The 23259-nt window shown below is 41.2% G+C and overlaps 1 protein-coding gene across 1 annotated transcript in view; it reads right to left on the bottom strand.

The window, feature by feature from the left end:
- The window catches only part of LOC131591907 (transmembrane protein 178B), a 216490-nt gene that overhangs the window by 12889 nt on the left and 180342 nt on the right, over positions 1–23259 (bottom strand). Inside the window, exon 3 of the mRNA XM_058863024.1 lies at positions 6078–6215. Coding sequence (XP_058719007.1) covers positions 6078–6215 — 138 coding nt within the window. The remainder of the gene's footprint in view (positions 1–6077; positions 6216–23259) is intronic.

Genomic DNA, 23259 nt, shown 5'->3' with positions numbered 1-23259 from the left:
ACTAATTAAAAGTTATTTCTCCCTAGTTTAAAATATAAAAAAAAAAGAGAACACACTCATAACATACATAAGTGGGTTTTTCTTTATTTCTTTAATAAACATTCTCTCCTGCATATCTGAAATAAAGCATTACATTATGCCAACACACCTGCATAACTTAATCTTTTATTCCCTCTCACACATCTTTCCTGCCTGCTTATCTTTACTGCAGCAGCCACCATTGGAAAGAATAGGTGATCACCTCTGCTGTGGGAAGGATTTGAAGCATTTCTAACCCTGACCTAGATCCTCTGAATATGGATGGGCTACAAAGAGTAATGTCTCTGCAGCACTCTTAGAGGGAGTCAGAAGAAACCCAAATCAGTGGCAAAAGTGGAACTGGCGAATGGCACTTGAAACCTCCAGGCTGGCAGATCACCACTGGTGAGGAGGAGAGGATGAAAGAAATTCCTGATGTTTTTGAAAGCAAATGCTAGAACAGAAAATCAGGCCAGAAGAGCTCCATACTACTACTGTATGTGTACAGCATGACTTCCAGGCCTTTCAGAGCCAGTAGAAAAGGAAGTTTCAGACTCCCAAGCAAAGCTTCCAGCCCAGTACCTCATGCAAAAGTATGGCAAAGACAAGAAATGAGCTGCTATATGAGACTCCAGGTCATTTTATTACAGATCTGCATGGTGAAGCCAAATCACATATGAGGGTATTTAACAGCTGGAATAATTTCCAAATAGACTAATTAGAGACTGAATTATTAATGGTAAAATTTCTAATTGGCTTAAAGCAAGGTTACAGCAAGAAACTCTCTTGACTTTGCAAAGAATAATGAATATTTGCAAGGCTAGTGAAATTACATGCTTCTCTAAGGAAATTGCTAGCAAATGGGGAAAAAAACCCTAAAGTATATGTCACAAGACAAAACTGATAAGAGTGAAGAGAACAGGTAAACCAGTAAACAAATGCAGAGATTATTTATTACATTCATTTGCAGTAAATTTGGAACAAAATAAGACAACGCAGAAGTCTCTCCCCGAAGGGCTGCCTTGTTAGGCATGCAATAAAACCCCTAACTATTTCACCGAAATGTGTTCTCAGTACAAATTACAGACTTACAAAAGGAAAATACATGGATGTGCAGCTGAAGGACAGAGCTCTGATAAGGATGATAAAACATCATTCTTTGTCAGTCTTTTAATACATTTACAGAGGCAAGTGATGTAGCTTTGGCCAGGGATAATTGTGTGCTGAAGCAAGTACCAGAACATGATATTGGAAGTGCCATTTTGTATTTCCAGCTGGGACAACAGACAGCAGTTCAGCAGGGAAGTGCACAAGGTAGGGAGGGGGAGGATTAAATCACTGCCAAAACACTGGATCATGCCACCAGGAGGCAACCATCCCACTTTCCCCACAGCAGTCGCTGATGAGGAGGAAAAGGGCTTTGAAGCATTTAGCTTCCAAGTCAGCCCTGCCCTCAAATTAGAAATAATGCAAGCCATATGATATTTCAAAACAGCTGACTGAAAACAACTGACCTGGGAAAACATCAGGCTATCAGAGATTGTCTTTAAAAGATGATTTTATATAGCAAGAACAATAAAAGAAGATGTGGTGAGGTTGGGTTTGCATGACTGCAAACCTAGCAGCATCTGAGATGTTGAAACAAGAAAATCCTATGGATGAATGTGCCGGAGAGCAGATAGAAAAACCTAGGGTTAGATGGATCAGCTTGTTCACTGATCATGACACAAGAAATATTCACAAATAACTTGATGGAGAACAGAAAGAAGGGATTCCTGGAGACCATGGAATTTGCCCTGGTAGAGTTACCAGTGTGGCGATTTGTAGCATCTCAGCTCTTTGGAGCTGGAACTAAAACTGACATTTGACCTTGACAATATTGGCTAAATTAGATGTTGAGGGACTGAAGACATCAACCAAAAGAATTGACAGGTTTGCTATGATAATAAACCCAAACAAGTTAAGGATTTGAACATTCAAAAGAACTGCTCAAAGCCAGAAAATGTGAGCACCACTTCCTGGGATCTGAAGAGGTGGCCACATCCAGACTTGAAAAAGCAAAGGCACAGTTTTGGTGCAAATAAATTTACTTTGGTCAAAACAAAAAGTATAAAATATTCCATGTGCATTCCTTCAGGTAAATGTTTATCTGAATTCCTTTTAGACTAGGTGGTTGATGAGCATGAAAGCATCACGTTTGCCACAGGACTCTGACATTTGGAAGTAGTGTTACAGATGCTCCTAAGGTTCCAGAAATTGTTATAAAATTACAAAATGACTGGTTGGAGCTTTTACTGGTGCACAGATTTTCAGTAATTTGCATGAAGAGAAAACACAAGAACCTGCAAGAGGATGTGCTTGGAGTCATGTATAATTTGAGTGTGACCCACTTCTATAATAGAATGAAACAGTCTCAAGTAAGATGAATCAAATGAACTAATTACAGTGAAATTTAAAGGCACAATTCCAAATGGAGGAACTCTCAAAAAGGGAAACTCTCCTGCCTTGCAGGGTAAGATGATACTGACAATATTGGAATGTAGCAACAACAGATAGTGTAATTCTGGGTACAGGAGGCTGTGCAGCAGTACCATCATGCAAAATAAGATAAAAAGTGCTAAACATAATTTACAGTATCCATCTGGCTCTGTAGAAGACAGGGGACTGAAAAAAAAGTTCTACTGTGGTCAAGCAAACACTGTTGTTCAAGATAAGGAATCCAAGTATAAACTGTACAATAAATTCCTAAAATTATGGAAAATAACCATGGAAGCCATAAGGGATCTGTGATTGCTGTTGATACAGATACATTTGGACTAAACAGAAAAGATGAATTATTAATAATTTTTAGCTTACAAAACATGCAGAATAGCAGTGTAAAGCAGACTCTAAATCACAATTTACGTGTCCTGGATTCTGGATGAACTAACACCAAATAATGGCCTGTGTTTTGTAAATGACTTGTTTCAGCAATTTGCTTGAGAAATTAGATCAAGCAAAGTAAAGCAAGTCCTTATGAGGCACTGCCACATGGGTTAGCAAGAAGACTGTTTGGTAAATATAATAAAAAACCAGAGGTCCAAGCAAATCACGTCTGGTTTTATTAGATTATTATAGCACACTTCTCAGTGTTCTGTTGAGATTTCCTGTTCAAAGAATTATGGGCAATAAGGGACAAACCCCATAGATATGCTAAGCTGGCAATGTTTACGCATTGCAAAAGAGCTATTTGTCTAGAAATAAAAACAGAACAAATGCTACAAACATGGCCAAGACGAGTGGTGTTGAAAATGGAAAGAAAGGTTAGATTTCAGTCTGATTCTATGCCTAGCAATTGAACACAGTCTCCTCTCAGCTACAATGAGGTCAGATGGCAGAAACCTTCCAAAGCAGTTTTTCCATTATTGGACCTGAGAAATAGTTAGGCAAAACTAAGAGGCATTCTGGCTCCATGCATTTTAAGAAACAGTACAGTAATATGTTGACAGCATTTATGGCATGACAGAAGTTTTATATTCAAACACCATCCAGCAATAAAAAAGTTTAAATTAAAAGACTCATTGGCTGTAAAAGGAATGACTGTGTAACACATGACACCATCTGACAACACTGATAGCTACTGACTTTTAGATTAGATGGCTCTAGTTGTGTATTTTATTAACTGACTGCTTCAGTTTGTAAATGTTACTTTATGCCCATTTGCTGTTAAAAGAAATCAGTACAGCCGTTGCTATTGACTTGTGCAAAACAAGAAAGAGCTTAACCTTTGGGTAATGCTGATCCACGTGTCTGCACTGAAGCAGAAAATAAGTTTGATCTCCTCCCAGCACATCTTTATTTATAATATTATACATCTTGACAGAATTTGGCAGATAAAATAATCTGGTGCCTCTCATTTCAATTAGTTTCAGGTTCCAACTGCTGGATCTAGTTATTATTTTGTCTATGCAAAGATCATGCTACTATTAGATGGCTTCTCACTGCATAGGTACTTCCACTCTGTGTTCAAGTCAATTATAAACCTTCTGGTAAACAGTTTCAAGCAATTGGCTTTTTGTGGCGTGCTGTCTTTGTCTTGTTTTTCAAACCACAACTCATTTTTGTAGCTCTTCTGCAAGCCTGTCCCGTTCTTTCCATATCCATCTTTAGCATTGACACCTGATTAGGATGCCCAGAAATAGTTTTGCTTAGCCCAGAGATAACCCCACCTCATGGGCTCATTGCATATTCCATAAAAAATAACACATTTAGCAGCTGCATTGCACTGAGCTTTGTAAGCTGTGAGTGACCCATTCCATTACACACAGTTAAAACTGAATCTCTTTTCACCTGAAAACTTTATCAGTCATCTTTCAAATCTCTCACAAATAACATCGAGCCAAAAGGTAACCTCTGCAGCTGCTTTGGAAACCAACCCATATATAATGATAATTTCCAAATAGTAAACAAGACATGGCTAGTTTCTAGAAAATTTAAATTTTCTGTATTTATTTAGTATACTCTCAATGTTTTAATCTGAACGTTGTGCTGTAGTAAATTGAGCAGATTAGAGCAAAATGGCTCCTGTGCAAACTAAGCTTTTAAATAAGTAAGAAACACCAAGCTCATCTGGCAAGCCATCGCCTATAATGTTTTGACACCCAAAACAAACCATTTAGAGACATCCCCACAAAGAGCAGTGTGTGCTTGCACAAGGTCCTAGCAGATTTCAAATGTGTTTGAGGGCACAGAGAGAACTGATGTCTAATGGCACCAGCACAACATCACTAGAACATAAATACTTGTTACTCCAGCACTTAACTCCTCTTCTGGGACTACAGAATGTCTTCCTCTATGTCACACACTGATCTGTGTCACACCACAGTACAGATAAACAGATGATAAAATGCACTGAAGTGATGATCTGCCTGGAGGGCAAAATCCCAGCTAAACAAAAAATCACCAGCAGAGAAAAGAAGATAGAACAGAAGCAGTGGTGTTCACTTTGAGATATTCACCCAGCAATGTGTTTGGGACTTGACTCTCACACCCTTCATTTCAAGTAACAGTGCCTTGAAATTTGCTGCCGACAGAAATTTGGATGACATCTGTAGTAAGGAAGGCTGGTACATTACATGGAAAATGTTGGATGACCTTGAGGGCTGGTGTAGTAGGAAAGGGAAGAAGTTCAAAAGCACAGAGTGTCAGGGCCTGCAGCTGGGGAATAATAAACAAAACCTCTTCTGTAAACTGGGAGAGCATCAGTAGGAAAGTACAAAGGTGGAGAAAGGCCTGCATGTCTCATTCAACTGCAGGATGGCTGTGGGTCTCCAATGTGATGCAGCATGAAAAAAGCAAATACAACCACAAAATACTTCAGAGAAGGAATTACCAGCAGGGGAAGGAAAAACCGTCACACCACTTATATAAGGCATTGATTAGACCTTGTTAGGGAATGGTCCTTCTCATCCATATTTGAGAAAGGAAAGTACAAACAGGAACTGGTGGCAGAAAGGGCTGCTGGATTGATAATTGTTCTTACGGAGAGAAGTCTACAAGAAAGTGTATATAGAGTGGGAAAAGGAAAACAGAGAATGCTCTTCATAGGTACAGCAAAAAAAGAGATATAAACTAGAGGTTTCATTTGGCTCAAGAAAAACTGATGAGTAATAAATATAGATTATAACTCTCAGCACAGTTTCTAGGACTCAAATTGTCCCACTGTGAAATAGGATAGGGGTAGGAATAATGTCTGCATAATCTTTGGATTTGTATTACTGAGCTTAGTAAGTGACAGAGTTACTTCCAACAAGGGAGTACTGTACTAAAAAACTCAGATTACCCTTTCTACTACCATGAGTTACAAACACTCCAGACAAGTTTTGTGGTGTAAGTTAAATGTAACTATGGCTGGGTGATTCTTGATATGCACTAGAAAGAGCTCAGAATGAAAGCAAGTCCAGATCAAGTAAAATAACTCTGAAAACACATTTTCAGTGACTTAGAAAAGGAAGGATGTGGAAAAAGGGAACATGAAAACAAGAAGAAAAATGCATTTCTTCAAACACCACCATCCTTACCTCCCATGAGGAAGAGAAGCCCTGCCACATACTGCATAAGGCCTCGATCCCAGCAGCACCCCAGCACGCCAATAATCCATCCAAAAAGGATGATGGCCACAGCCATGCCCATGAAACCAGCTGTCATCCTGCGCAGATCTGCAGTGGGGAAGACAGAAAAACAACATGAGTGGGAACAGTGATAAATCAGCATCATCAGAGGTTCATAACAGTCTTAATCCAAAATGCTACTGATCTGCAAGGATTCCAGTGTGTGTTGGGATGATTTAAGTAAGGATGATTCAGAGCAAGGACAAACCATAAATTAAGTCACTAACTTGGAATGGGGAGAGAGAGAGCAGGTGACAATTTTACCACACAGTGAAGCTCAGTGCAGATGCACTCAAGTGACTTGTGACAGCTTGCTCAGGAGCTAGAAGTTGTAAAATGGCCTCAGTGCAATGCTGTGCCTATTAACTGCAGTCTCTGGGCACTAGCACAACATCTGTTTACATCTTGCCTTCTCATCTCTGTCCATTGCTCCTCGTCACCCTGCTCAAACTAATCAGCAAAGCAGTTTCTGTGCCTTGTACCAGTAGAGACATGACAGAGGATTCACCTCCACTGTGACCACCCGTGTGATTTTGGGCAAGTCACTGAGCCCCTCTGGGCTTCCCACATGGGCCATAGCATCCAGTGGTGGTAGGAGTGAAACGTGGTGCCTCCAGAACAGTGAGGCACACTGACACTCTGGTGTCAGACATCATTAGATGCACTCCAGACCCATGGCTGGGACAGAGGACACATCATTGTCCTCTCCTGTACCTGGATGGTGACCTTGCCAGGTGATTTTTGGTGAGGGTGTTCTTGACTGCTCCAGGGAGCACTAAGAGTAGGAGAAAGGCACAGTGCTGGAGCTAAACATTTTTGCTCTTCAAGTGGGGACTGAGTACCTCTGATGTGGGTGACAGGAGCTGACCTGCATTTATTTCATAAATAAATGAAAAGGCTCCCCAGGTCCTAATGAAAGGAATCCTTAAATAAAGACCTGTCTGTGTTGCATATTTGCCTTCTGCAAAAAGGATGGGACTATGGGACAGCTGGGAGCCCTCTTCCTGCATGTGCTGGGAAAAAAATCCTTCACAGTTGGTTTGGATGTGAAATCTGGGCAGTGAGACCACCTGGCACTGAAAGAGCAAGGACTATGTGAGCTAAAGAGCATATTCACACCCTCAGATAATGAAACAGATGGGGGCATCTTCACTAACATTTGATTATTCCCTGTCCCCCTTCATGCACGCATAAAAAGTTTAAGCACTGATATGTCAAGAGTATATGTACAGAAAAAATTCCAAGTCAACTCTCTTAACATTTGTTTCCTTCTTGAAAGCTTTTTTTTTTTTTTCACAGCAATGATTTTACTTTTTTCCCCCCAAGAAACAGAATGCTTATGACAGAGAAGAAAGATTTGAAAACTGTGAATCATCCACCAGTCTCTATGGCAGCTTTTCTCTTTGGCTGGCCTTTGACTATTTCTTCATTTCTGTTATTTTTTATGTTTTTCCCACAGTGGGTAAAAGGACAAGCAATACTTACAGCTCAGATTCAATGAATTTTGTGAAGAGTGATAAATTACCATCATCAGAGGTTTATAAAACTTCATATTCAGAATGCTAGGTGTCCACAAAGTCTATAGGTATGCTGTGACAGCATGACTTGAAGGCAATTTACTCAGCTCCATGTTCATTACAGCACTTTTTATGCAAGATCAAGTTGCAGAACACAATCTGCAGAGCCCTTCCCTTGAAGCTATAACTCCTTCCTGTAGATTGTCATTGATTTTCCAAGGAGCCTCTCTGACAACATAAAGATAACCAGGTCTTCAGCCCACCAGTAACCAGGCTCTTTTAACAAGATCCACATCTTAAAATAAGTACGTTTATCTTAGGTTTTGTGACTGCCCCACCACATTTGAGTATGTTCAAGGAGCTCTAGTACAGAAAAAAAAACCCAACCAAACAATTCCTGCAGAAACTTGTACTTCCCCCAGGCAATGTCTCTGTTCCTTGGAAATTTCTCAGAGTGATTTCTAAAACAAGAAATGTTAGTAAGTATCTTTGATGGCCATGTGTCTTCCTACTTTCCTACTGCCATAACATTCCTTGAGGGGATCACTTGCAAATGGCCATGCTGGGAAAGGGGGTTGTAAAGCTGGTTTCAGCAACAGCCTGCACTTGTCCAACAGCATCTTCCTGGCACTCCTCACCTGTCAGTGCCCACAGAAGCTGAGTTCAGTGCTGGGATCAAGTCTATTCAAAGTGATTCTTTTGTGGAAAAGCACTCAATGGAAGTAAATTAATCATCGCCCTCAGGCTATTTAGAGGAATAGGAGCCTATATTCCCTAGACTCAAACCCTATTAATGGGGCTGTTTATGATTACTGTTTGTTGGTGTGGTGCTTGACATGGAAAGGACAGAAGAAAAGCAAAGATTTGCATTGTGTATTCAGGGCAATATCTAAATTTGTTCTGCTAATTGAGGATGGAGGGATGACATATAAATAAACAATAGCTCATCAGTACAAATTGATGGGGTTTTGTCTGAATTTGATTGGCACTGATAGGACCTTTCCTGAATGCATCCTGCAAAGGTAAAAAGGGTCATGCTGTCATGTAACACCACTTTATGACGTTTGAGCACGTTCTGGGTTTGGTTTATTTTTCTGAAATTGCTTTTGCTTATTTTTAGACTATGAAATTAATAGTTCTCTGCATTCTTTATTTTTGAAAACCTCTCTGAGTAATAGGATCTCAGGGTCATGGCATGACAACACCAATCAACTGAAGGAGTGACTGCCAGCAAAACGCATTATTGAATCTTATACAGCCAAATGGGAGCTGCAACAGCAAACAAACTTATCTCAGTGCATTCATGTGCATTGCTTAGCTGGCCCTGCAGCTCATCCTCTCCTGGGTATCCATCCCAAGTCCTCACAATGTAACAAAGTGCACAGATTGCAGGGACATTGAATTCCCCTTCCCCACCATCTAGCAAACCAAACCTTTAGAAATGTAGCTACAAGGTGGAAGTAAGGAATGTATTACATTGCTTATTCCATAACCTACGATACAGAAGTTAATTTTTAATGCTTTTCCTATATGACTACTAGTTTCAATGATTCACTATGTGGACATAGATACCAACATTACTTGTGGGTGAAAATACAATATTATATTTCCACACATTTTTTAGAAACATCTTCTTCATCCCTTTTTATTTTTAATGTCAGCTAAAAGCTATGAGTGAATATCTTCTCTTTGGGAGACTTTTCATATCTACCACTGCGACAGGTGCTGCTGCATGCAAAAGGAAGGGAACTCAATCCTGACTCAAAAGCAGTGTGGATCATCAGGCAGGGAATACAGGTACCATGTTCATGTTTGTTGGGAACAACAAACTGCTTGACTGGTAGCATTGGAGAAGGGACAAAGAATGGAGTAATCCAGATCCCACCATGGAAGCTGAAATGATAAAATTGAAAGCCACAAGGTTTGTGAATCATGATGAAGAGAGAAACTTTAGCATTTTAGACAATGTTGTTAAAATACAGACCAATTCTCATAAGCCAACATGCATTTCCTAAAAACATTTTTGTTTTCTGCTGGGAATATTAACTCTATGTATTTCCTGCAAATAAAGAAAGGCAGAAAAGCTGATTAAGAGCCATTTATTTCCAAGCAACATGTGGTGGAAGGCTCTCACTGTCAGTCTGCAAGTGCCCCTGCCCTTCCTTTCACCCTGATATCTGTCCATCTGTATTTGTTATGAGCAATAAAGTAATTTGTGCTGGTTATCACATCGTGGAAGAAGTTTCACACCGCAGCAGCTGCAAACATAACATGTTCTGATTCAGCTTTGCTTTTTAAAAATTTCATTATGCCTTTTTGATTTCTGATGTTCCGTCCTCTTCCTTTACATTGCAAGTCATGTTTCTAAAGCAAGGGCTCAAGTCTTCCTGCTGATATCTACCTTTCCACAGAATTTAACAACCCCTCCAAAAAACTAGAGATTGCTTTCCTCACGACACATACAGGAAGGACTGTATGAGACTCTTCTGAAGGATGGGGAAACCAAGTCAATAATGGTCAACATGGCCCCAGCTACATGAAAAGTCTGCGGGGAGTGTATAATTAAATCTGTATTAGCAGGATTTCTGGACAGCCCTTGAACTACAAAGCTCTGTTTTTGCTTTCAGAACGGCTTGTTCTCAAGTGTTTGTTAGCAAATCAAACTACAGTGCTTGTTATCAGACCCTCAGAAAGCGCAATATTGCTGCAAATAGTATTTCAGATAGTCCATCCTGCATTTCCTCCTTCCTTCTCCCAGTAGAAGAAGGTCTGCAGGGACTAAGCACCCTGAAGTCTATATCAAGAATATCTAGAACAGCTTAGAAGAGATTCTGGGTACAACACAGCTCTTTCCTGAAGTGTCCCAAAAAATGGGAAAATCAAAAGGGAAATCACAAATGCATTTCTGTGCCCGTCTAGGAACAGATGTCAGGATATAGTAACGTCACAAGTAGAAATAGACTGGGATGGAATAATTCTTAAGCATAATCCTTCATTGCAGGTCACTGTGATCTATATCCTCCTGTACTAAATTCCCTCTGATTTGTCTTTACCAGGGATTGGGAACATTTGTGCTTGAAAAGAGTCAAAATGACTCCTTTTTCTTCCTTTTCCAAACAAATATATACATTGGAAATTGTTCAAGAACTGCACACAGCCCTAGAGCACAATTTACCATATTTCACTGAGCTTTGTTTAAATTACTTCTCTTACAAAAAATCAGCAGCACAGAGGTATCTTTCTCTGACATAATCCCTTCTCTTATCTCACCCCAAAACTTCAGGGAGGGGGACAAGATAGAATTGGACAGATATGTCTTTCATTGAATGCCAGCCCTAGCAGCTCCCAGGTACAATGAACAAGTGAGTGTTAATGCAGCTGGTTTTGAGTGGCGTCTTCTGGCTCTCACTATTCTCTCTGCAGAGCTTAAAACTGTATTTTGGATGAGGCTGGCAAATAGAGGGTGAAAGTTTTAATTATTTCTTTGCAGTTTAGGTATGAAGAGATAAGAAAATAAATATGTATTAGTCTACCTGAGACTCTGTTAAAATCTCTGAGTGCCTTTCACTGAATCATGTGGCAAACCCAGTCTTCAGTTTAGAACTAAGACTACTCTAATGCAATCTCAGTGACTACAACCCACTTCAGCCAAAGTAACAGTAGATTATATTTACATGTAAGTATCTACACCAGAGAGACTCAGAAATACACGACACAAACATACACTAAAACATAACTCTCTCAAAGTTGAGAGAAAGAACAGCAGAAGACCCTCATCAGCTCTTTCTAGAAGGGATACTATCAGTGTTTTAAGAGAGATGTGACCACTGGGAGATGTTTTAAAGCATGATTTATTCTTCTTCTTCTACAGTCATGAAGGTGTGAGAACATCTTCAGCATGTTCACTAGATGTTCATGGTCAGTGGTCACAAGGCCACACGTTACAGGGTCTTTTAAAGGTTAATTAGCCAATAAACTGCCACAAAATAATGTTTCTACTTTCACACCAATAGTTAATTATTTTGTTTTATACGTCTTTGTCGTAATGCAGACGTTCTTAACCAATCATATAATGACACACAAAACTATTTGCTATACCTTAAAACTTCTTATTACCTTTACAACTACTTCTATATCTTTAAAACCTTAAAACTTTAAAACTTTAAAACTTTCTATTACCTAGCTTAATGTCCTTCTATCTAAACTACAAACCTGCATTCTTGTAAATCCAGAAGCCTCCTCCAAGGTCTGAGGTCGAATATTCATTTCTATGTTTGAGCCTGCATGCACAAGATTTTGAGAATTTTCTGTGCTTGGAATTCCCACAGGAAATTGTCATCTGTCAAGGATGAAGTGAGCCTTCATATCTCAAGAGGTACCATGGCCTTTATAAGACACATGGATAATTTCTCCTAAATCACATAATCCACCACCTTCTGTTGACTAGAGACTGTTATTTGTGTGATAAATTGTTAAGTGTTAGATTGCCAGCAATGTCTGAAACTACCTATAAGGAAAAGCCGGTAGGAAGCTTCACAAGCTGGCTGTGGTCTATAACATGTCCCTCGGGATGAGGTGTATGGAGAATGGACATCATGAGATGGATTTATTCTTGTCAACCTATATGGATTTCCTCCATCAGAGCTCTTAAGTGTTCTTACAGTTATTTAAAACAGAAACAATCACAAAAGGAAGGTTCCAGCTATGCACTGCTGGCACTCCTGCCTGCCTTCCTTCATAAGAAATCCCACAATTTCAGAGTCAGTTGAATAGTACATCAAGGGAGGAATGAAGTCATGTCTTCTACAAAGGCTGACACCTTCAGAGGTTTATGCTGGCAAATAGCAAACCCCACATGACACTGCAATTTCATATCTCTGGTGAGCTGTCATAAAGCACCAGAGGAAAGGGGATCTCCCAGCCCAGGTCATATACTGGTGTTACTGTCTGAAAGCAATTCCTCCACTATTTGGTGAAAATTACAGGGGCCTAAGAAATTCTGTAGTGGCTGAAAGCACTATCTGGAGCTCAAATAACAAGTTCTGATTTTATTCTTGTCTTTTCCTCATGTAGAGCAGAGAAGAGAAAAAAGAAAACCCCTAGATGATAAGAGAGGAATTTAAGAGAAGGAAGGAAACAAGTTTAAGTAGAGGGCAGAAAAGGGTGAGAAAAAGTGTCTCATGGGGGTGAAAAGATGTTTTTGTCTTCAAGAGACTTTATGATATGGGTATTGGAGAGTTCAGTGCATAAAGGGGACATTTGAACAGCAGGAATTTAACGCGTCTGAATCAGCTCCACTGTGGAAGGCACAAGACTTATGTCCTGGGAGAAAGATGGCTGTGAATACCACCCCATAGAAGGGTTCAGCCTTTTACTCCAATCCTGCTTTCTCTTACACTCAAAAAGAAACTTTGGCCAGAGAAGAAAAAGGATATTTTTGGTATCTGTTGTGTTGCTACTCAGCTCTGAGTGACAGAAGGGTAGGAAGAAAAGCAAAGCTTTGTCCTTACAACCCCTGATCTAGTGGGCCTGAGTAGCTGAACCTACGCCAAAGCATAGCTCAACTCAGCTTTACTCTGTCCATACCCTATTCTACCCTACCTCCTCCACACCATTCCCTCTCTTTCTCTGGTTCTGGTGAAGAGATTTTATTGGAAAGTACCTGATGCTGATCATTTCTATTTCTTCATCAGTGTTCAAGACCTGGTTTTAGAGAGTCTTTCCCTCCAGATTTACTATCCGTGATTTCAGCACTGCAATATATGATCATCTAGGAATATTTCCAAGCTTTGGTCCCAGCAGAGTACACTTGCTATTTGCCCAGCCAACCCTTTCATCCCTCTTTTCCCTCTCTCCTCAGAAACAGGGAAGTCTGAGGCACCTGCAATTTTGGCCATTCTTCTTCATATTCATAACTTTAATCCTTCCTTCTCCTGCTAGGTGAAGCAAACACTTCTCAGTTGTGACCAAGCTAAGAGGCTTTTCATTACACAGCTTCCATGGATTATGCAGGTGTTGAAAAATCTGAGGCATTTGAAATAAAATGGCTTCTGCTCAATTTCAGTGAGGACTTTGGGACTTTATGACATCAAAGCTGTGCCTTTTTCATTTTCCTTCCTTCCTGTACTTTTGAAAAACTCAGGTAATACACGCTGCTTTATGTTGGCCATTTCTTAAGTGACCTCTACCTGCAGCCACCACAGCAAAAGTATGATCTTGATGGGGAGGAAGGACAGCAGAATCACTCAGCATCACATTAGCCTGACCAGAGGGGTTCCTCCTGGAGGATGTGAGGTGCTATCTCCCTGCTCCCAGCACCTCCACCCCTGCTGGTAGTGGGGGAAGCCAGGTGAAAAGCCCATTTCTAAATGGAAGTTTCTCTGCATTCTCCAATGGTCTGGAAGAAATCTGTGATGGGCTCTGGGTTCAGGGCAAAGGTGACTCCCTTCATTGTAGAGTGCTTTCAGTGCTGCTGAGAAGTGCTGAGACTGAATACTCCATTTGCCCCCACGAGCTACAGTGCACAGGAGGCAGTGCAGAGCAGGGCACCAGGGCCAGCTTCACCCCACAGCCCTGCTGCCAGGCTGGCACAGGCACCTAGAGACACCCTGGGGACAAGGAACTGAGCATCAGTGAAGAGCCCAGTGAGCTCTGATTTCCCTGGAATCAGTGGGAGGGTTCCAGCTCCAAAGCTTTCCTCTGAAAATCAGACTTTCTCCCGTCTCCCAGGGGGCCATGGAAGCCAGTTTGCCACTTTTTCTTCATAGGCATTCAGATAATAATGACATACAGTAGCATTTGTATGAAAATAATCTGGACAAAGAAATACCTATAACCTATTCTATATATTATTATAGAATATAATTACTTTATTATTTAGTTTACAGGATTGCCCTTCTGCTGTGAGCAGACTCTGCCCTGTTACACTGCTTTTTATATGCTGGTCACTGTCACAGTATCTATATATCCACTAATCACATGAAATTTTATTAAGATTTAATCTTCAGTTATCTCTCAAACCACTACTTGCAAAGGTGGATAAGGCTCATCAGGGCCAGAAGGAAGCAGAAGGAAAACCAGAACCTTTCCTTTCTCTTTCAGTGAGGAAAGAAGAGTGGACAAAAACAGATGGATAATTGATGAGAGCAATGAGAAAAATTAAAGAAAAGTTTGCATTAAAGAGGAGAAATAGAGTGTGACAAGAAGCAAAAAATGTAGTTGTATGTAGAACTCCAGTATCAGACAGTGTTAAGTGTCTTTTGTAAAAAGCTGATTTACCCTACACTTCTCCCAAAGATAAATTAAGTTGGAGACATGCAGCAATGGAGCAGAGGAGGAGCAGGAGGGGTAATACAGAAAGAGAGAGACTTGGTAACTTTGTTTTATCTTCTTCCCTCTGCATTTGGCTTCCCTCCTCTGCTGCCTGTCCCACCACCAAAGCCTTGCTCACAACCAGGAGCAACTAAAATATTATGCTAAAGGCTTTTCCTTCCTTTTCATCCCTTGCCCCAAACACTGCACAAACCTGAGCATACTCCCAGCACAAAGCATTCAGAGCAGTATGTTTGATAAATGGCCAGCATGAAAAGGGCTGGAGGTGGAGGGATGGTATCTCTGCTTTATCAGTGCCCCAGCACTCTGCTCAAATACACTCAACCCACAGATCCCAGCATGAAACATTTTCATTCAGGAGCTCTGAAAGATGTATTCTTGTTTTCAAAAAGACTATTTAATGCAAGCGAGGTTGGGCTGAGGTGTAGGAAGAAAGGAAGGAGGATGGAGGAGAAGGAGGGAAGAAGTAGAGAAAGACATTTAGAGCTGTGAAAAAACACTGTCCCTTATGGAGAAATTTTGATTTTGAAGTTTACTCTTCTATTAACATTTAAATTGAAAGGCGTTTCTTCCAGGCTCCACACATGAAACCAGAAAATCTGCATTTAAATAGATACCATTTAAATGTGGGGAAAAATATATATCAGCATTGAATACTTTCCCATTTGTCTGAAAAGAACTTCTCTTATAGATGATTATTAATTTTTTTCTTTTTCCTTTGTGTGTGCTAAAAAGAGAAATTGGAAGTACATTAAAATTCTGCTTGACACAAGGAAGAAGTGGGGGATGGTTTCTTGATTGACCAAACCCTTGATTCTGAGCTCAGATTTTCTCCAGGAGGGCTGCTGGAGTTTGCAGGAGGCTGTCCAGCCTGCTGCCAATGTCAGGGGCAAGAGGGGCCCCTCCTGCCTGGTCCTGCAGACAAGGTAGCCACAGTGCTCCAAATCCCACCACAGGGCCCATCTCATGGGGGATGTCACCAGGTCCCCATTCCCAGCTGGAGAATCAAACTTTCTGCAGTATTGTTGGATACCTCTGTGGCTTCAGGACACCATCTAGAAAACAGGGACACACTTCCTCAAAAACCACAGAAAGTCAGGCTTTCTGTGCCTCAGTTTTCATAAACTGGAAGAATCTCACCTCACCAGGTCATTTTGAAGATTAATGCATTAAAGACTGCAGCTAGGCTCTCTGTAGTGGTAGCCCCAGAAGCCTTAAAAAGGCCTTCTTTTTATTCTTCACAGATAAAAACTGCAGTATGGACATTTTTTCAGTGGTGATTTGGAATTCATTCTGATTAAATCCAGAAAAAGCACAGAGATGTAAATAAACAAAACAGTAGCTCTCACCTAAATACAGGCACCTATAAGCTTGGGGAGAGCAATCATGACTCTTAAGGGGCCAAGCTGGTATCATGGAAAAAAGAACCCATAATCTTCCACTTTCACACTGGGTTTTTATCAGACTCAATTTTTGCAGCATGATCTCGTCTCTAGCCACTGGGTTGGTGGAAATAAACATCTGTTGTCACTCAACACTCAAATTAATCTGGCCAACTTGCCCCCATTGCCTCACCATCTCCCTCTCCCAGCTTGCTGGAATCTCACAGAGAACAGCCTCGTTCTCCATGTGGTCTCCAGCTGATTTTTGTCCTATGCAGATGGCAACAACTTTCTGAAAACATATATGTGACAAGAAGAAATTTTAGTAGAAAAATCAGGTGCCTGTAAAATGGATTCCCCTTTGTCCTTCCCTGCCCCTCTCCAAAACCCAATCATTTCTGTGTTAATAAGCTCACTGACTATAATGTGGCATTAACCTTTCACAATTGATGCCAGTGACATTTTGACAGTTCCACATATGGGCCTGCCAAAAGCAGAAGGAAAATAAATTTGCAATTTGGTAAAAGCTGGGTGAGCAGCCAAAGCAGCTTGGGGGAAGGAGAAAAAAACCACCAAAGAGCCAAACAAAAGCCCACTGCACAGATGTTACGCACAGCAAACAGGAAAAGCACACCCACAGCTGGAGTACCCCAGCAAATATGTGTTTGGAAAAAGAGCCTTAGGCACCTATTAAGCCCAGTGTAGCTTGAGATGCCTCCCAATAAATTCTTCTCATGTGGCAAATTTAGAAGTCTTTCCTAGCATAAGGGAAATGGGGCACGGCCTTCAATCTGTGCAAGCTGGTTAACATCAGATATTGAAGGACCCAGCAGTTGCTCTAACAAGGAATCCTCAATATCCCCACCAATGTCATCAGCTGTAGGGAAACAACTATTTTCTAACACTGTTTTGTGGGGTGTCTTTGAATTTACTTTTCAAAGTATCACTGAGCATCACTGACAATTCACAGATTGACTCAGCTACTTGGTGCCTGTATCACACCCCATCTTTTTCAAATTACAAATATTGAATCTCGTAATACCTGGCTAAAAAAAAAATAACTTCCACGAAGAAGTCAAATCATCATGTGACAAGATGAAGAAAAGAAGAATCTTATTTGTTCAGTTTGTTCAGGTGGTTAATTAACCCCCAGTTTGGAGAGGCAATCTGTTCTTTCAGCTGAATATGTCCAGTTTCTGCTGCCAGGCAGTTACTGATAGATGGTGAAATAAGGGGTGCTGTGATCAGCCCCCTTCCTTCTGATTCCCATTTCAGCAACACTGAAATAACTTTTCTCCCAAAATCAGAGGCCTATGGCTTTTATGATGCTGTACTGATGCCTTGGAGGAAAATGCGAAGGTGTGTTTTCTGTATTTGTGTATGTAAATAGTCGTGTGTTGTAATGGTATAACTGATGTACAAGGCTAACCAGAGATGCAAAATTACTCTTAAAATATATGGTTTACTGAATTTTCTTTAGGACAATGTAGATCTTCTTTGAACACCAGGCAGAGAAGCATCACAAGGGTCTAGACAAGCATACCCCGGCTTGCAACTGAGAGGCAATGGAGCATGCTCTTCCCACATTTGGAAACAGAGTCAAACATGGAGCCAGAAGGATCTCTAACAAACCCTAAAACACTCCCTAAGCAAGGGCAGTGGGATCCACTGGCCAGCAGCTGCTGGTGGAGGTTGGCTGACATTGAAAGCACAGCTTCAGAAAGCTGAATCTTTGCAATGAGGACAGTAAGCCTGATGAAAATGTCAGATAGACTCTTTTCAAAACATTTTCCCTGAAGCATTTTTGTGTTGAAGAAGTAACTGCAGGGCAGCTGCTGGACCACTGTATTAACCATGCTCATGGGGAGTGTGAACTCCAAGGCCTTTTCAAAGTATTGTCACTTGATAGGCAGGGGACTGTGGCCAAGGCTGGACCACATGTGGATGTTTGATGTGACTGCAGGATACAGGTGACTGCTTCCAGCCTAACATTTGTGTGGGGTTACACCTGGTGGAATTGGGAGGTTGATGGAGGTCAGAAGTGCAGAGTGTCCAGCAGTTGTGACAGAGAGCATGCTGGATTTCATTATGGTGAGCTTGATTTGAAGCCATTTACCTGTCAGACTTTAGGAAACAGCATGGAGCTGCTTCCTAAGCTAGTATACATAGCTCTGACTGATTCTGGCAACACATTCCTTCACCTAAAATAGCTGGTAGGATCCAGCCTGGCATGTGAGACTATCTGGCCTCATCAGATTAAAAAAAAAAAAAGTGGGAACTTAGTCATTATTTGGCCACAGCACTGCAAGCAGGTGGGGTTTCCATACGTGGCATGGGTGAGTGAGCCCTTACCTTGTTCCAGCAATGCTGCTGACACAGAACAGGTGTAGGTGCTTAGCCAAAGCTTTCTCCTAAAGACAGCTTGTTTTCATTTTGCTGAGGGTCTCCCTGTTCCAGCACACAGTTCCCACCCCCCAGAGGGTTTCATTTCCTTCAGTGAGTTTCCGTGCTGCTATTCACACTTTTTCAGCAAAGACCTGTCCATGCACAGGCTTCTCTCATGGCAGCAGCAGCAGTGGAAGCACTGGTTAGTAGCAGATTTTTCTTCAGCTCATATCAGCAGTCCTGCTGCCAATATAATTTCACAAGCCCACACCGAACTGGGGAAACTGTGGGAGATTTTCTGAGAAATGACCTAATGCTAATGGAAATTGTCCATTCTAAACAGCCTCCATGCACTGACAGACAGGGTAGGAGACTGAACAATCTTGGAGCTGTATGTGGTCTCACAGGACCTGCTGCCTTTTTATGGAAAGCACCCCTTGATCTTTGCTGAGGAGAAGAGTGAGTGCTGCTAATGCTGCAGAGTCCTGCGGGCAGCGCTCTGACTCAGTCTGACAGAGTGGTGCGAGGCCATGAGACATGGCTTCGGGTCTCTGAAGGGACTGATATTTGCATGGCAAACGGGATGGAAGGACCCAAGTTCCTGAGGATACCAGTATAGATTCTAGCAAGTTATCTAAGATCACCTAAGCCCAACAAACATTTCCCCCACAACAGCACCAACAGCCCCTGGTGGTGTTCCTTCATACCATGTGTTTTTCAGCTATCATCCCACTGGTAGGTTATTGTCAGCACTCTCAAAACCAAAAGCCCCTATGCACCTGTCTCTGAAGTCTGCAGAATGCACAGCAACGTGAGGACAAATGTGACCATCCCCCACCTCCCTCATCAATCAGCCAGGAGTGGGGCTGATTATGTGTTTGGAGACAGGCAAGAAGAGAGACACAGAAAGTGGTGACAGTTATAAATGTTTTGCCACCCGAATGTGACATTAATGTATGTATGCAGTGTGTTCACAACGTTAGGTATTTGTGCACAACCCTAATAAATACTGTGTTTGACAGCAGTTTCACAAAACCACTCAATGAGCTAGAAGAGCATGCCATGAGACAGAGTTTCTAGTTTTACTGTAAAAAAAAATTAATATCCCTGTATTAGTCAGTCCTGGACTTAGTGGAAATTTAGAGAAATTCCAGTAAGCTCCATCTAAACTTTAATTACTCAAAACCATATTGAAATGACCAGATAGGTAAGTGATAAAAGCCTGTTCCATAAAACATATTTAATTTCTATTCCCCAGAAGAGAGTCTTAGTAAGCTTCTGAGTTAGAAAAACCAATGTGGGATGAATGGCACTGTAACATCTCCATCTCAGGGACTTTTTTGGGGGGAGAAAGGTACAGTTGTCCTGCTTCTTTTACTGGATGATGATCTGGTGGCTTCACTCCAAAGTGAGAAATTCATCATATTACATGACTTGCCTCATGAGTTCGCCTTAAAGGCCAAGGCTGTGATACTGGCATGGATCAGAGAAGTTTTTAATGCAAGTTGGAAGCTGTCAGGCAATTTCCTCAGACTGCCATGGGGCTGTGGTGCTGCAGGTGGACACATGTGGGCCTAGCTGGGTGCTGTCCTCTCTGAGGGACAGCCTCATGTGTCCTTGTCAGCAGAGCACCCCAAAAGCAGTGACACATGTCTGTGCAGTTATCTGCTTGATTCAGCCTTTCTATTGTTCTTTGAGATGTTACAAAAGAGGGAAAGTTAAGAATCACTTAAAAATTATGATATACTTCATACAAAAAATCCAAAAGGTCTCATATAGGCATTTTTTAACAATAAAGCTTCTGACTTTTCATTTCAAACAGCCTTTCTTAAAACTGCACTTACATTTAAAAGAAAGAAAGATTCATAAGTGTTAAGACAATTAAAGCACCTCAATTCAGCTAAAACTCTATTGGCTGCTCCAAAATAAACTGTTGTTCATTTTGCTGAAAAACTTTTAAAAGCCACCTGCAGCTCTGCCACCATGCTGTTTTATTCACTTTGCCTTTCCAGCCAGAAATCCTTTTTATTTCAATAGCCCTGTCCATCAGTGCAGCACCTGAGCAGTGGCAGAGGGCTGATAACATCCCTGGCAAGAACGAGAAAGCTAAACTGGGAAGCTAATCTTTGACAGTGGTGGTAAAACCAGAATGGATTCTCAAATATTTTGTTTCTGAGATGACATATAGTTCCATTTTTGTGCCTTCACGCAAGTGACTCAATTGATTTGGCATCTGAAATCCTTGTAGCACATTTTCTCACTTTTAAGAAGCGTCTTGGTTCATCTGTATTGGCTGGTTTGCTCACTTCCTAATGGGTCTCCCTAGATCTGATACAGCATTTGAAGCTATGGTGAGTACATATGTGAAGGAGGGGGAACAAATGGAGGAAAGGGCCCATTGTGCATTGCTAACAGTCACACATTTCCAAAAAACTGTGGTTAGGAGATCCTTAATTCACTTAACATCTTTGATCTCATCATGCACTATGAGATGCTGAAAGGGAAAGAAAAGATTGCAGGCAGCTCTGCTACGTTTACACATCAAAACACACTCCTCAACCTAGTACAGAGCAGCAGACAGATAGAGTAAACACACTTGTGAGAGATGGAAAAAACAGCTTTTGATCGGGAAAGAAGAGCTTTCTTCCTGGTTGTATAGTGCTCCTGTATGTGCAATAAGAAAAAAAAAAAAAACAGAAAACTCAAACTGCTTCAGGAATCTATGCACACAGGGGCCAGGATTCACTTCTACTGCACTCCACCAGGCTGCAGGCAGGATTTATCTCCCTTTATCCCTCGGTAATTATCAGTACAGCACAAGGCAGACGGTTGAGCCTCAGACAACGACCTGCACCTTAAAAGCACCTATTCTTCCAAGTGTTCGGGCACCAAAAGATGAGATGCATTTTATCAGGGTCCAGAGCCCCATTCCCTTTTCCTTTAACTGAGACCTGTCTATCTAGAAAGCCAAAACACAAGTCCAATGCATGCCAATATCTGTGCTTTAGGAAAATATAACACCCTTCCCTCTCCAGCTGTCAACCTGCCCCCTCCAGCCATCTCCCCACCTTCCTTTCTATCTGTTCCTCTGTCTCCACCTCTGATGCAAATCCCTCCTTTTCTCTGCCCTTCTCTGCTTGTCTTCATTTTGCATTGTCTTTCACTTCTCCTTTCTTAACACACACCTCCCTTTCCTTCCTGACACCCCCCCTATAATTTCCTCCCATCTCCTTTCTCTTTCTCACTAAGCTGACACATCTTAACACCCTCCCTGTGACTTTCAAGACATGTGAAAAGCTGTAGTCAGGTATTAGATTCCTTATCAGGTCAAAAGAAAATATTAGGGAAGTCAGTGGACAGATGCAATGATTATGGTTCAGTGTGGACAAGAATGACATTAGACTCTACGCTTCCAGATGGGATTTAAATTGTTGGTAAAATGCATCATCATTGATTTTCCACTTGCTCCTTTTGTGGTATCTCTCCAGGGCTAAGGTAAGAGAGTTTGGGTACCTTATCTCTGCATTTCTTATCTCAATGCAGTTGCTTTCTCTTATATATGAAGTCAGCTATGAATATCCAGAATTTGTGTAGTTAGATATTGTCCTCTACTATTTTTATTGCTAAGTTACTGATACTCTTAACTGTAACAGCACTTGATGCTTTGCTTAGCATTCTTTTTACTGTGCTTGCTTTTATTTTTTTTTTTTTTCAATCACTCCTAGTGAAGCATAAGAAAGCCCAAGAGAACCTTACCTTCTGATATTTCTAATGGCTTGATGTCCTGAAGTACTAACTTTATATCACTTCTCCTAATTTAACCTTTTTAGGACATGGTCACTATATTGCTGTGGTGTCACACACACACACAAAGCACACTCGTGACTTTGGCTTTTCACCTTTGAACAGTGTTTTCATCTTTGGCCCTACACATGAGCCTCTCACTCAGCCAGGGGTGCAGAGGATGCTCAGATGAGTCTTGGTGTCTCTGTGCAGGCTGTGTTCTCCCAGGGGCAGAGGGAAAGATAGGCAAATCCTGCATGATCTGCAATTGTAGTGCTGTGGAGCTGTCCCCAAGGCACGGTGGTTTTCTGGGTCCTGGCATATCCCTGCCATGGGACATCCCTGGTGCCAGCAAGTGCCTGCAGACCACCATCCTGCTGTGTTGAACAAGCCACAAAGGAAACACAGCAACAGCCTGGGCTCCTTTGACTGTAAATCCAAGTAACCCAAGTCTGGCACAGACCCCAGTCACCACAGCATCTAGACATCATTAACAACTTAGCTTAATTACATCCTAATTTCTTTACAAAGAGTCTATGAGTAAGATTTCAATTAATTTTAACTATATATGTTTAATGTGTCTCTATCATTCCATTAAGATGATCTGGGACAAGACAAAGATAAACATAGATGTCAACATTCTATAAAGTATGATATTTTTAATTAATTTTAACACAAAATTAATTATCAAGT

Source organism: Poecile atricapillus, chromosome W (assembly GCF_030490865.1).
Source record: "Poecile atricapillus isolate bPoeAtr1 chromosome W, bPoeAtr1.hap1, whole genome shotgun sequence".
Lineage (NCBI taxonomy): Eukaryota > Metazoa > Chordata > Aves > Passeriformes > Paridae > Poecile > Poecile atricapillus.
Note: the sequence above shows the minus strand (reverse complement) of the source record. Positions and strands in the feature narration are given on the sequence as shown.